The sequence below is a fragment of the Hermetia illucens genome, chromosome 1, assembly GCF_905115235.1.
Source record: "Hermetia illucens chromosome 1, iHerIll2.2.curated.20191125, whole genome shotgun sequence".
Classification (NCBI taxonomy): domain Eukaryota; kingdom Metazoa; phylum Arthropoda; class Insecta; order Diptera; family Stratiomyidae; genus Hermetia; species Hermetia illucens.
Genome location: NC_051849.1, coordinates 82,844,008 through 82,860,463, shown reverse-complemented (window position 1 = coordinate 82,860,463; position 16,456 = coordinate 82,844,008). Strand labels below are relative to the sequence as shown.

Genomic DNA, 16,456 nt, shown 5'->3' with positions numbered 1-16,456 from the left:
ATACTATTATTAACTTTATTTGTAGATACCAGTATGGAAGGAGCCCAGGCACCATATAGTGGCAGCGTCTTGATTTTTTTCAGATTTTTCGATTGGGTAGTTTCTGAGAATGGCCGCCTTAAAGGAATGATCACTTTCAACCCCCTCCACATCCCACCTTTTCAACAAATGTCAAAACTAAGACCGGCTTCGCAAAGTACTAACCGAGACCTTTCATTTGATACACCCCTCTTTTGCATGTATGGGGACCCCCCTCAAATTCGTTGTAGAAGGATGAAACTCACTGTATGCGTGAGCGTTCACAATTCCCAGCTTTCCACCAAATTTGGTGTCCATCGCTGTAACCGTCTCCGAGAAAAATGCATGTGACGGACAGACAGGCAGACAGTAAACCGATTTCGTTTTACACAAACCCTTAAAAACGCAGCTTCAATTTTCCATTCCCTCCTCTCGGCTTCTGAGACGCTCTATCCACAGTGCTGTTTGCACTCCAATGAACAGAAGGAAATTGCAAAAACTCAAATTATTTTTCTCAAATTACAGGATTTCATGGTAAAGCAGTAGTATAAACTACTGCTGTATGATTTACAACTTTTACTAAATACATTTAAAGCCTAAAACTTTGTCCACTTTGAGTATTCAATAGATATATTTTTATTTAAAAATAATCCTACTTTCCCCAACCTACAATTCAGAAACTGGCTTCTCATAAATCTCGTAATATTATTACCTTGTTTCGCCCTAACAGGATCTACTGAAAGCAAAACGTAGCACCCACGTCCAACTGAATATTCCAAATTTATAGACACATGTGCGTCATCGTTTCTATCTCCCACGCCAATGCTAGAATTAAAATTATGATGTGAAAAAGTTTTCTAGAGTGAAAGTTTCCATCATCAGCAAAAAGCTATTAGAGTGGAATGACGTATTTAAACGAAAAATTCCCGCCACATCCCACGAAACATAGTACAGGAGCATGGATGCATCTTCGCTTTTAGCCGTTTGCATCGGGGAAAGAAAGTTCATGCACATATGTATGTACATATATAGACTTCTAACTAAAGTGTAAATAATGTTCAGGGAACTGACTTTGAAAATTGCTGATTGTTACATTGGGGAAACCGTAGAGTTTTAATTGTGCATTTTGACATGTTCAAATGGAATAAGTAATTTGACATGGTTTGGTTTTTTTACTTATAAAAAGCGAAACAATTTTCTACTCAAATTCAATTACAACTGTGTTCTTCATTCTTGAAGGATAATTCCATCCGAACGTCTTGTCTAGAATTATGCTATGCCTTTCAATAAAATAATGCAAATAAAATAGAAATTAAAGACAACATATTTGGGAAACTTAAATCTCGAAAAATGCTGATACCCCTACAAAGAAAAAGAAAGATGAAACTTTTTAACTTTTCAAAAATATTAAAAACAAGGAGGAAATGCCATCCGCAGGGGCACAACGGAAAGAATATATCCGCTGAAAATGCTAGAAATCCCTTGTTGCTCGTCATTCGGGCTCAGTTTGGACAGCACAACAATCTCACCGGAAAAAAATCTGAATTATGAAATGTACAATATATATATAATATATCTACATCTACGCCATCCTGCACAGATATGTACATATGTACCTTGATTCACTGGAATTTTTTATCAGCCCAGTGCAAAAAACCGCGATGCAACTTTGCGCCATATTTCAACGATATTCCTCAAAGAGATTATCAGAATCAGGAATACGATGAGGGAAGGATACCCATATTTGCTTAAAGTCCCATCAATTGCGTAAATGTATTTAGTGAAAGTTCTTTGCCACCTACATCGGGTGAAAAAGTTTTGGTTTGCTTATAGGAAGATAGGCAAAGAAAGAATATTTGATGAGGAGTTAGATTTTTTTGTGATTTAGCACTTCACTATGGTTGATCCAGCAGGGATAATTCATCTAATTTCAACCTCCACATAATGTTTAGTTTTTCAATACGTGAAACATATAGCATACGAGTATGCAGTTTATATAACGTTGGTGATGGAAAAAAATTTCGACAGGCGCTAAAATGGATTTCCATTCAAAGCATTGCATATAATGTTTTAATAAATCAAATTGGGTTCCTCTTTGTTAATGAAGCTGTCAATGTCCCTCCATGCATTCGAAATTTGACTAGGGAATAAAACTATAAATGCCAAGATAGTTTCTTTAGAGGCATATATCAACATTTCTTCCTTCAAAGTATTGTCTCATGAACCGCATTTAATGTGCCCGGCTGAGATGGTAACTGGGGGTTGTAGAAATTACTTTAGATGCATATTTGTGAACTAGCAACCTGAAATTTCCGAAATTCCATATGCTACACCGTCTAGGAATGGCACTTATCTTTCAACTACGACCTATTGCTTTCGTCAGCGGTTTGTGGTTGGATTCTGGAATGTGCAAACTCTTCTGGACGATGATATCTACGCCCCACTTACTCCAACTTCAATGAGAATTTGAAAGATACACGCTGGATAACCTGGGATCAATTAAGGTTACATGGTGGGGCCGTGGGAGCACTCCTTATCCACTTATAGTAATGTGCTGTTGTATTCTAGCAGGCCTGGCTGTAGTAAGCTCTTATTGCCGTTGTGAGTGGGGAAAAACGTGATGTGCTTGAGTTGCAGTACAGCAGCAAATCTCGTGAAGTTCAGCTTAGTGCACGGCGAGACAAAAATGGAATTTGGTATTGTACTAATAAAGGAAGGAGAAGCTGAAATAAATACTAATCCCGTAAATCTTTCTCTCTGTGGAAGACGGAAACGGTCAATTCCCCATCCATTACGGCGACCAGTTTAAGAGATGGAGAGAAGATTTCGCTACGGTTCTCATCCGTATGGCATCTAGTAAAGTTGGATGGTTGATGAAATGCCACAAGAAATATAGAATAGAAAAGGTTGACTAGTAACCTAATCTGCGAATACAAACTACTCCTTCAAACAAAGGTGAAATGATCTCAGCCATCAATGCGTTCAAAAAGGCCTTGGCTGTCCCACCGCGGAACTATTCCCCGCAGCATATGATAGCGCAAAATGTCACGTGCTGCTTCAATTTCAAATTTCGGCGAAGTCATTCTTTCGCCGATACTAATCTAGCCAAAACCCAAGTTCTCTAACTGCTCATCGCACTATTCCTATAGCATTGATGGGCAGAATATCGGAGGCGTTAGCCTTCGTATCGTTGTTTCTCCCGAAGATGGCATCGAGCTTGATATCACCTAACCCATTAATTAATTATTTTTTTAAATTTCGTCTAAAACCAGGAATTGCCCATTATTAGCAGCACATGGAAAGTCTCCGCCGTATCAACAGTGTACTCTGACCTGAAAAAACTCCACCATTCTATTAACATAGCATGCTGGTCCCAAGCCCAGGTAATGGAGGAGAATTTGAGGCAAGATACTTTGTACTATCCTCAGTAAAACAAAAATAAAATGCTGAGATCAGGGAAGAGAGTTATTCCACTATGCTGAATCCTGATCTCTCTTGGCGACAGGTCACGCGAGAGGCCGACAAAGAAAGTGCACTCAATGTTGTCAGAAACAACATGGTAGGATCGAGTAACAGGCCTCGCACAAATGCTAGGGCGCTCAGAAATGGGCAAGGATCCTTGACGCATGGACGGCGTCAGGAAGTAAGTTAGTCCAAGCAAAACAAATACGTGTCTGCACGCTCAATATTGGCACCCTAACTGGAAAGACCGAGAAACTCGCAAGAACCCTTCAGAAAAAGCGCATTGATACCCAATGGCCTGGTGCCAAAAGCTACAACATTGAATACGAACCCGGTAAAAATGGCTATAACTATTTTGGTAGCTCACACACTCAATACGGCATTGACATTGCCACCTCAGTAGGTTTCTGTGATGCCATTAAAGAAGTCGAACGATTTAATGACCAGCTGATGAAGCTCTCCATTATATCAGCTGATTGCACAATTCACTTCTTAACCGCGTATACACCATAGACAGGTCGACCTGATGCCGAGAAAAATGCCTTCTGGCAACTCCTCGATGCAAGGACCTGCAACGTGCCTGCTGATGACTATATCATCATTGCTGGTGACCTTAATGATGAGCTCTGGAAAGCGAAGAACTGGGACACAACATTGTGGTTCACTGAATTCTTTAATCGGGTTATTCAGGAAGGTAGAACACAATCTGAATGGCAAGAAAGTTCCACAGTTCTAATATGGAAAAAGAAAGGTAATCCAACAGAATGTCCAAATTACCGTCCGATCCAGTTTCTTTCCCATGCTATGAAGATTTTTGAAGACATTTTTGACAATGGTATTCGCTACACGCGTATACGCTGCGCGATTACTCATGGGGAAACACAGTGAGAAGCATCGCCCTCTTTACATTGCATTTCTGGATCTAGAAAAAGCGTTGGCCGTGTGCCACACGAACTCATCTGGTATGTTCTACGACAGCACTTGGTGCTGCAATTGCTTCATCACGATCCGAAAAATAAAATTCGAAGTGTGGCGGGTGTATCAAAACCGCTTCGTGTCTCTGTTGGTGTTCATCAAGAAAGCGGCTTCCCACCACTCCTCTTTGTTCTTGTTATGGACACCGTCACACAGGATATCCAAAGTCCAGCGCCTATACATTGATTTATGCAGATGATGTTTCCCTAGCTTCTAATAGCAAAAATGATTTCGAGCAGTAGAGAACTGCTTTACAAAATTTCTTCACGCATTAACGCAACCTGGATGAAGTGGTGTTCCATAACTGGTATTCTTTTTTATCGACATATTAACGAACCAAAAATTTACCGTAATGTCGTCTGTCCTGTCGCTCTCTACGGTTCGGAGCGTTGGTCGACTATAAAAGGTAATGAACGGTGTGTTGTGATAATGGATACGGAGATGTTATGTTGACTAGTGGCGTGGCACGGTTTGATCACATCCGAATTGAGGATATCCGCAATGGATATGGAGTTTACCGATCGTAGAAAAATTGCGAGGCAGGCGTCTTCAATTGTATGGTCACGTAATTCGCGCTAACGAGAATTCACTCGTCAAGATTGATCTAAACATCGAAGTGGATGGTAAACGACCAAAAGGCCGGCGGAAACAACGGTGGCTTGATATGCAGGATGGGGATTTAAAAGCCTGGCGACTACATCCAAATCAATAAAACCAAATGGCGAAACCGATCACAACAAGTCGACCCCGCTTGTGAGCGGGACAAAGGCTGAAGAAATGAAGACTCTGGCCTAGGAAAATCTCAAACAAAGAACTGAGTTGCTATACACGCCAGGAACCGGCAGATATGTTAATTAGCAAGTGGAAGGTGTTCGCACTTGAACTCCGATACCGAGCGAAATCCCGGGAAGTTCAATATAGTGTGGGGGAATGGAATTTGTTATTGCGCTGGCGAAGCGAAAGATGTCGCCGAACGAAATGATTTCTGAAACGTACATTATATCTCGATGGTGCTGATCAATGGTCGAAAAGAACCCTTCACAATGGTTCTTAACCGTATCATATCCAGCGAGGTTCCTCCGCTTGTGGATGAAATGGCTAGTCAATATAACATGCGGATACGGACTGTTCCTCCAGGCAGAAAAGAAATCATCTGGGCCATCAATGCACTCACAAAGTAGAGCCGCTGGGCTTAATGGTCCATCAGAAATTTATGAATGGCTCATTTGAGATTAATATAATTTATCCCTCCTTATTGACGACAATTCCTACGTTGAAGAAGTTAACAACGGTAAGCAAAAAACTTATCATAAAAATGCTATTAAAACTTCCGCACCTGCATATACTGGGCAGAGAAAAATGTTGAATTGGAAATTTTGACAATTTTTAGAACGCTACGGCAGCGTCCACTTTACTTAAGCAAGGATATATTTACCAAGTAAAAGTTACCGATTTCCTTTCATAAATTTTGAGTTTTTGTATTTCTGTACTTTCTGCTTATTTCTAATTTTTACCTTGAATGGATTATTTATTTTCTTTAGGAATGCAAATGTTTCATCTGTAATAAAAATGAATAAGCATTTGTACATGATTTTTTTAATATGTAATTTTTATACGCTTTGATAATCTTGATTATCGCATAATCCGGATTGGATCGATTTTACTGGATCCAGATTCGCGAGGCCACACTGCATGTAGGTACATTTGGTAATGTTAATACACACATATACATTTGTTGATTTTCAATATTCAATGAAATCCTATTCTTCAATAAAACATGCGCCCGCACTTGTCCATTATCTTTTAAGAATATTCAGCTACATATATTCCAGACAAAATAGACATCTAACATCCTCAACGATGCAGATGCATTATATGATACCGAATAGAAAATTCGCCTAACTCCTCCCTAAAATCAAAGCTAGTAATTTCTAAAAACAAATATAAATCTATTTGGTATACTCCATAAAAGCATGAATCTCAAAATGACAAAAAATGGAAATACGAGAAATTTCAAGAAATAATTGTTGGTTAAAATTCAGTCATATGGTCAATTTAATAGTTTTTCAATAAATGAATAATCTTCATAATATGGAGAGCAAAATCCTATAATTGTCTGCAGAAAATGCCACCCAAATAAAATAAAAGAAAAAGCAAGCACAAATCCAAATTCAATAATCAAAATCCCAGTAAAATTTTAGAACTTCATTCCAAATACTAATATCTTATACTCCCTATTCAAAAGTAATACAAAATTAATTAATTGTGGGATTCATCAAAATGAATCCGACAAGAATAATTATTGTCCAATAATAATAGAGAAGAATACAATTTATCATTAGCATCTTCCGTTCAAGGTTTAGTTTTAATAATATTGTAAAACTTTTGAGCGTATTATACAATATTATTATAATATAAATTGAGTATTATTCGTTTTTCATTTGTTTTATTGAAGCCCTGACATATTCAATACTGAAGCAAATATTGCAAAAATTGTTCCATTCATAACATTAAATTGAAATTAGAAGTAAACCAATAGTTTACAGATTCTGAGCATTCCATTTCATAAAAAATGTCACAATACTAATTTACCATACATACAAGGCGAAGTTTTTCGTTTCGTTTTTCATTTGTTAGTATAGATTGTTAAAAGTTAACAAATTTTTGTTTCGCTCATATGTATACCAGTGCCCAGTAAAAAAAACTAAAAAATGTTTATTTTCGGTAGAATGTATTTTCTACATCGTTTGTAAGAATCCATAAACATGCGATTCATAAGAATATGCGAAGAGTCTCCATTGTAAGTAAACTATACAATTCAGGAGCTTTATCCACATTTTCAATATAACAAAACGGAGCAGAAACCAGAATATTTTTATGCCGTCGAGTATACACATTTTGATCCTGCCCTCATACATATTTAGCATAAATACATTCTCATTTAAATTCATCCTTATTTCCATATTCACCTCTCAGCACCCTTCGTCTGATCCACTACCTGCTCACTATTCGTCATATTCCCTTAGCCAAATACCTATTATTTGATGTGGTAGTTTCAAAATAAACTTACCTCAACTTTCTGCAAAACTTTATCGAGTCCCGTAACAACAATTCCCTGTTGTGTTATTTGATCGACCGAAATGGCATCGGGGGTAACTTTAATAGCCGGAACAATTTTCAGTGTAACAATGTCGGATAAGCCATTAGGAAGTTGGGCCTAGAGGGAGGAATAAACGAAAACATATGTTAGAATGGAAAAAAATAATGCAACGAGTTTGAAATATGAAATACCGTCAATTGAAACGTTTTGAATGGCATACAAATTTGTTGTTCATATTCAAATCATATGAAGGGTCATAGAAATGTGGTTTGATAGTTTGCTTTTCAAATATTTTGAATTTTTGATCAGATTAGTACTCAGTACTTTCTTGAAATTGTGTATTGAACTTTGTAAAATACGAAAAACATATCAGAAACCTATTTCGAAGAATAGAAGCTCTTAAATTTGTCAAAAGGAGAAGAATAGAAACTCCTAAATTATTGCTCACTTTTATTAGTATTAATATCGACCCTACATGCCTTAAATAGTATATCCGCAAGCAAACCTATATGAAACAAGTCAGGAAATCGGAAGCTTGACGCTTCAGGTATAAAAGGTTTTGTGTTTCCCTATGTGAGGAGCATAACGTAGTTCTCCATTGGCTTATAGCATTGACCCGAGATATTGAAGTCGCTCAGTTCTGGGCAGGTTACTGCCATTGCCAGAACTGAGCGATTTAAATATCTCGAAGGGCAGGCTACTGCCTTTGCCAGAACTCAGCGACTTAAATATCTCGAGTCAATTCTATCAGCCAATGGAGAACTGCGTAATGAAATTGTTTCACGCATTAATGCAACCTGGATGAAGTGGCATTCGACAACTTGTGTTCTTTGTGATCGACGTATCAGCGCACGTCCCAAATCTAAAATTTACCGCAATGTCGTCCGTCTGCCGCTCTCTATAATTCTGAGTGTTGGCCGACTATAAAGGACAATGAACGGCATCTTGCGATAATGGGGACGAAGATGTTGCATTGCACTGGTGGCGTGACACGTTTTGATTACGTCTGAAATGAGAATATCCGCGATCGATATGGGTTTGCATCGATTGTGGAAAAACTGCAAGAGAGGCGTTTTCGCTGGTGTGGTCACGTAATTCACGCTAACGAGAATTCAACAACCAGTATTGGTCAGAACATCGAAAGCAATGGTAAGCAACCAAAAAGCCGGGCAAAACCATGGTGGCTTGATACGCTGGATGGGGATTTAAAGGTCTCGCGATTACATCCTGATCAGGCATTTGATAAAATAAAATGACGAAACCGATCACCACGAGCCGACCCCGCTTGTGAACTGAAGGCTGAAGAAAAAGAACAAGTTGTGAGGAGCGACGAGTGCACGACAGCTCCGTGTAATATAGCTAAAAATTCCATTCCCCTCTATTTTCTAGAAAACGATTTAAATAAATATATGATAAGTTTGAACTTCTATAACTTTGACACTAATAGTTGGATTTCCATGAAACTTGGCGTGTACATGCACGAGACTGTATATCGGTGCAATTTAGTACACCTAGGATGAACTTAAGGGGAGTTTTTTAGTCAATTTATAAAAGTTTATAATATACTATTAGTAAATTTATTTGAGCAGATACCGGACTGGGACATCTCTCGAAGATCAGATTTCACAAAAGTGTTTTACACAAAACCTTAAAAAGGGCTGCAGATAAATAGATTCTTCATAAATGGGACTTTAATATTTCACGCGAATGTCAATTATTCCCGTTAATTATGACGTCAGCATCTGATTTGCATGGCTTTGGAAGCGGTAAATTCGCGCGAAATTGCTAAGTTTAAACTGCTATAACTTTGGCGTTAATTGCCAGATTTCCACGAAATTTAGCAGGTATATACGAAATATTGTCCTCTATGCTGGTACAATTCGGAAGTCCCAGAATGAATTTAAGGGGGCTGTTTCAGTAAATTTCTAAAAAGTAGTAATATACTATTAGTAAGTTTATTTGAGCACATATCGGGATGGGACATATTTTGAGGCCTAGATTTCATCTAGGCGCACCACCTAGATTTTTTTCGGATTTTAAGGTTGGACAATTTCCGAAAATGAGTCCTGTCTCACTTCAAGTGCGTACATTTTGACTCCTTACTCACGCGCTTTGCAATTTATGTTAAAACTAATGTCAGTTTCGGAAAGTACAAATCGAGACCTTTCATTTGATACCCTACACAACTATATCGGGTGAAAAAAATTTTGAATCCCTCCTTTGCATGTATGGGGAGCCCCCGTTTAAACTCCACCTAAATTTATGCCACTCGCTGTATGCGTGGGATTTCATAGCTCTCATCTGTCCACCAAATTTCGTTCGGATCGGTTTAGCCGTTTTGGAGAAAAATGCATGTGACAGACAGACAGACATTGAATCGATTTTAATAAGGTTTTGTTTTACACAAAACCTTAAAAATGGTAATTCCGGGACATTAATATTTATTAACTAAAATAAGGCTATTGCCTCTCAGCTTCTATAGCGATATAGCTCCGTTCGGTTCTGGAATATATTTCCAGAATACTCACCCAGGCATGTTAACAAAAATTATTCATTTGTTGTACACTCCAGTCCACTTTGACCACAAAGTGGCTGTGACTTTCTTATTGACACTAATAGAAACAAACGGAAATTAGGTTCTTGCAAAAGATCATATAAACTAAAATTAATTAAAATTAAACATCTCAAACATTCATATAAACAATTATTATCCACTAATATAAAATTCATAAAGTACTATTATATGTCAAAAACCGGAAGCTCAACAGTTCAAATATGAAGGATTTTTTGTACATACTCCTTATTCAAGAATATTTTTTGTGTTCGATTAGTATATCCGGCTATTCACTTCTACTTATGTGCGTATGATGCAGCTAATTTACGCGAGAGAATCAACGTTGGTCTACTATAACTTTGTTAACAATTATAGAGTTGCCATCAAGCTTCTAAATACCATCTCGGATATCATGGTCCACAATTAAATAATCCATATCATAAAAAAATTTTCACACACCTACTCATTTGTCACCCATGTGTTGCAACGTTGAAACTAGGGTTACTTATCAGAATATTTCATTCGTTACCCCACATGATATCCATGCATGCATGTAGAGCCCTTCCTCTTTAAACGGAAAACTGGATGTGTCGGTTTTCATGGTTTCCATAGTTTACATAGCCATAAAATTTCGAGCAAATAGCTGCGGCATTTTTCGAACAAGCTGGGAATGGCAAACAAGCAGAAGGACGAACAAATATTGGTCACATCCCACCAATTTTAACATTGTCGGGATTTGGGAACATCCTTAACAGAATTGTCTTCAACGCAAGAGAACCAAGCTTAGCAGTAACACCTCGAGTGGGAAAGTTGACAAAAAAACATAAAGGGAAACACTTTATTAAACATATTCCGCAGTTGCACATAAGACTCGTCAACGAAGGTAGCGTAAATAATCACCGGAAAAAACGCCTAGTTCAATTTGGGGTCTTGTCGTTATTAGCGTTGCACTAGCACGTAACATATCTTAACACATTAGTGAGGACTACGCCCACAGTGATTCCCAGATTTCACAGTGTGAAGGCTAGACTAGCTTAATATATAATACAAATCACCTCACGAAGAGAGCTATCTTTGTACACAGCATAATGTATTCGAAAAGTACGCCATGCGTCAATGCCAAGGAGAAAACCCTGCCACTATTATAATAATGACTATTTAATCTTCAATCAGCTTGACGCGAAGCCAGACGAGCGACCCAGAGGATAAATAGGACCAATCAGTGGGGAAAAGGGCGAGTGTATGAACACAGAAACTCAACCCTAGCGAAATAAGAGAAAATGCTTTAACATATTCACAACCTTGTGACGCATCCGCGCGCATGGACAAAGTTGCTCTTTATAATAATATTGGTTCCAAGACGCCAAAAATGTCAAAGACCGTTCTGGAAAAAACTGTATTTTATAAATTATCGTCATTTTAAATTTCAACTAAATTCAAACGCACTCAAAAGCCCGCGCCATTGTCTCTAACGTCATAAGTCGCGTCGAGAAACTTCAGCAGACCGGCAACCGGCAGTTGTTCATTAACACCTCAAACTCGCAAAGTTAATTTCGTGAAATGTCAAAAATCCCGCTGAAATATTGCACAAATCTTATATATAAAATTCTCATGTCACAATGTTAGTTACCATACTCCTCCGAAACTGCTTGACCGATTCTTTTGAAATTTTATCTGCATATTCAGTAGGTCTAAGAATCGGCTACTATCTATTTTTGTCCACACTTAACATTTTTTTTTTAATTTTTGGACAAAATTTTTTATTTTTATTTTTTTATAATGTGGCATTAAAAAATACATATAACCCTAAATTTTTACCCTTCTACCACCAATCTCTCAGTTTTCGTCCATCATAATTGTTTATGCATCAAGTGTAGTAGAAACGTTTACAATTACCATTTTGCTATCTCAGTGTAACTCTCATATTAACTATTAATTATTCCTATTTTATTAATAACAATAAAATTATTAATTTTGAGTGTATTTTGCACGATTACACGATTTACATAACCTCAAAAGCACTCAACACGTACAAGCACTTCCCGTCATTCCACGTTCAGCATACGCTGATGAGATCAACGCTTGCTTTTTTAAGCAAGCAAGTGGCGTAATGTTGTACTTTACAGCTGAAAGTAAATATGCGCGTTCAAATGCTTCAAGATCCATCCGCTCAAACATTCTCAAAACAACTCTTAGATATCGGTCATGGAAAAGTTGCAGATGAAACTGGACGCGTAAAATTACCGACCGATTTTTGCACAATCATTGATTCGCAAGATACTCTCATTGAACAAATATTTCCCGATGTACACAAACAGTACATAAATCACGAGTGGCTTGCAGAAAGAGCAATTTTAGCGGCAAAAAGTGTAGACGTTGACAATTTAAATCTGAAGATACAACAATTGTTGCCAGGGAACTTGGTATCATACAAATCTACAAGATACAGTTTGCGATGCCAGCGAAGCTGTAAATTTTCCCACAGAGTTTTTGAACTCAATGGATTTGCCAGGCATGCCACCGCATCATTTACAATTGAAGGTTGGTCTCCGATTATCTTGCTTCGTAATTTGAACCCACCACGGCTGTGCAACGGTACGTGATTAGTCATTCAAAAATTAATGAAAAACGTTATCAAAGCCAGCATTTTAAATGGCAAGTTTCAAAGTGAAAATATAGTAATACCATGGATTCCTATTATACCTACAGATGTGCCAATTCATTTCAAACGCATTCAGTTTCTGATTAGATTGGCATTTGCAATGACTATCAACAAATCCCAAGGCCAAACGATGTCTGTTTGTGGCTTAGATTTGAACACACCATGTTTTTCACACGAACAGTTATACGTGCCACGCTCTCGAGTGGGTAAACCATCCAGTTTGTTTGTGGGCTAACAAAAAATACTGTTCACGCTATAGCATTAAGAGATTGATATTGTTTGTTAGTGTTACTGTCGTAATTAATTAATGATATATAATTTTAAGGAATACAAATTATAATAACTTAAAAATAATAATGTTTGGCGTTTGTTATTTTTATATTCCCTCATCGTTCACAGCGCTCCATACCTATTAAGTTAGTTATTTTTTGTCTACACTAGAATTTACCCAAAAATAATTTATATGGCAAAACAACGTTTGCCGGGTCATCTAGTAATTCCATAAAAACCCCACTTAACGCTTTTTGGAGCGCCACCACTCGGCTAAATTCAATTTCTTTGGAGTCAAGTTTGAATTTTAAGGAGGGTTCGAATACCGGTTAGTATAAACCCATTCTTTTGCGGTCTGTGAGTGCCCCCCCCCCCCCAAATATTAATCTACACTACAGTAATATTATTCTACTTAATATAATTAATATGTGGTAAACAACATATGGAGCTTTCTGTTTTGACAACCTCTTAATGGGACGTTGAATTTCCCAGAATCTCTATCTTTCTATACAGCTTCTTTCTATACAGCTTCTAACCATTACTACTAAACGTAAGGTAAATTGAAAAATTGTCCTTTCACGCAACAATTTACCACTTTTCTGGTAAAAACTAATTGATTACTTTAAAGGTAAAAAGTAACAAACACTAAACCGTACGCTTTCACATTCTTCCCGCTTTATGAAAATTCCATTTTTAAACCATTATAATTAATAATTGAGCGGATATGGTAATTGGACATAAGACCATAAATAATGTGCTATTATTAACTTTATTTGAAAGGATATCGATATGGAAAGTATTCCGGAGCCTAGGTACTATATCGTCAAAGTCTACTGTTTTTTTTTTCAGATTTTTCAGGTAGTTTCTGAGAATGGACCCGTTAAAGAAATGATCACTTTCGACCCCCCGAACTCTCCACCTTTCCAACAAATGTCAAACTAAGAGTGGCTTCAGAAAGCACTAACCGACACCTTTCATTTAATACCCCACATGACTATATATTTTATATTTTAAATTCGACTTACACAAAACCTTAAAAATGAAATTAAGTGCTCTTGAAATTTTAACATTGGAATACATAGTAAAATAACACAAACAGCAGAACTCCGAGCCTAGAGAGCATAAAACTCGCATGTCCAGTTAGTTGTTTGGGACGTGCATACCAAACAGGATCTTTTTTGCGTTGCTGCAGCCACAGAAAATGATGCCGTTAACGAAAGTTAGTCGGCTTTTACGCAAGGCATTATCCTATTGCAAGGCTGTCGTACGGAAGGTCGCGGTTCAAATCTCACTGATGGCAGTGGAATTTGTATCGTGATTTGACGTCGGACACCAGTCGACTCAGCTGTGAATAAGTACCTGAGTCAAATCAGGGTAATAATCTCGGGCGAGCGCAATGCTGACCACATTGCCTCCTACAGTCTACTGTAGTGTACCGTTACGGTCTTGAATGAAGTGCTCTAACACACTTCAAGGCCCTGATCCAACATGGATTGTTGCGCCAAAGATTATTATTATTATTATTATCCTATTGGCTCATATACGCTTTTGGGGCGACGCTAATAACAAAATCAAAAAGTACATTTTCACCGCGAATGTCACACAAAGCTTTGTACTACGCCCACTATTCTGGAGCATCATGCATAATTAGTACTAACAAAGTGGTGTGAAATAAAAAGAATTTCAAACGTGAACATAAGATATCTGTAAAAAATGATGGCACAGAGCTCAATTTTAAACAACCCTTTAATATACTCGCGGCAGAGCATCCAACGTAAATGCGAATCTGGCAAGGATAATGCCGAGGGTAGGAAGAGAGAGAATCTTACAATAGGCGGTGCTAGTTCATTAGTAAATACAGAAGAACAGAGAATTGAAAAATCCCAAGCTGACATATCTGGACTAGCAAGCGTTGAACATTTTCACATCCCTTAAAAAAACAAATATCTAACAGAATGTTCATAAGGTTTTGTTTCACACAAAAACCTGGACTACGTCTCACAGAAACCCAACAGACAGCATCTGCGAATGATGCGACACTAACTGCAGGTAAAAAATTAATGCTTTATTGTCACTGCAATCAATCCAATTAACGGAAATTTATTAACTAATTCTCCGATAGAACAACGAAATGATTCCTATAAAATAATGCAGCGATAAACGACTGATTTTTACTTCCAAATAATCTCATTAAAGTACTAAAACTATCGAAGTAGAAAATTGCATCTTCAATAAAAGACATAAATCGAAAAAACAACCGGAAGCTCGGCGCTTTAAATATGAAATTGATAATTTGCGATGGTTCCATTTGCACATAATTCATAGTCTATTTGCATTGAGTATGCCTGATCATTCACTTCAAGGTGATACTGACATTTTGCCTCTTAAAGTGCTGTAATTTCACGAATTAACTCTGTAACTCTATTAATAACAGCGCGATTCCCACCAAATTTATCAGTGTGGTGTCCCGTTGACAAGTGGAGTCGGCTGTCAAATGCCTGACCTGGATGCAACCTCGATGCTTTTAAATCCTCATCCAGCGTATGAAGCCACCGTTATTTCCGCCGGCCGTTTGGTCGTTTACTATCGACTTCGATGTTCAGTGAATTCTCGTTGGCGTGAATTATGTGACCATACCAGCAAAGACGCCTCTCTCGTAGTTTTTCCACGATCGGTGCAATCCCGTATCGATTGCGGATATCCTCGGATGAGATCAAAACGTGTCACGCCACTAGTCCAACACAACATCTTCGTCTCCATTACCGCAACACGCCGTTCACTGATTTTTATAGTCGGCCAATACTCAGAACCATAGAGAGGAACAGGACGGACGACATTGCGGTAGATTTTAGATTTGAGACGTTTATTGATACGTCCATCACAAAGAAGACCAGTTATGGAACGCCACTTCATCCAGGTTGCGTTAATGCATGAAGCAATTTCATAGCTCAGTTCTCCATTTGCTGATAGCGTTGACCCGAGGTACATATACAAAATATATTAATATACTATTATCGACTTTACTTGAGCAGATATCGATATGGAGGATATTAATAATCGTTAGCGCAGCAATCCATATTGTATCAAGGCCTTGTAATGTGCAGCACTTCATTCAAGACCGTTGGAGGATATTGCGAGGCCTAAATGTATATCATTACCGACTCCACGACAAGAAAAATAGCACTAAACAAGCGAAAATAATATGAATTTGATTTAAAAAAGATAAGAGTACATCGGCAACCACAGGGGGAATTAGAAATGTCAATTAATTTCAGTAATTAAAATGAATTTTTTTTACATCTAAAAAGAGCCAATTCAGAATAAAATTCTCTGTATGAAAAACATAATGCATAATTTCCAACAATACTATCTGAAAATTGGTAAAAAATCTAGAGGATAATGAACATTTTTCAAT

The 16,456-nt window shown here is 37.6% G+C and overlaps 1 protein-coding gene across 2 annotated transcripts in view; it reads right to left on the bottom strand.

Moving 5' to 3' along the window:
* Positions 1-16,456, bottom strand: part of LOC119661259 (nuclear pore membrane glycoprotein 210) — a 165,977-nt gene that overhangs the window by 55,658 nt on the left and 93,863 nt on the right. For both annotated transcript variants that reach the window (XM_038070512.1, XM_038070511.1), the window contains exon 22: positions 7,526-7,672. In XM_038070512.1, coding sequence (XP_037926440.1) covers positions 7,526-7,672 — 147 coding nt within the window. The remainder of the gene's footprint in view (positions 1-7,525; positions 7,673-16,456) is intronic.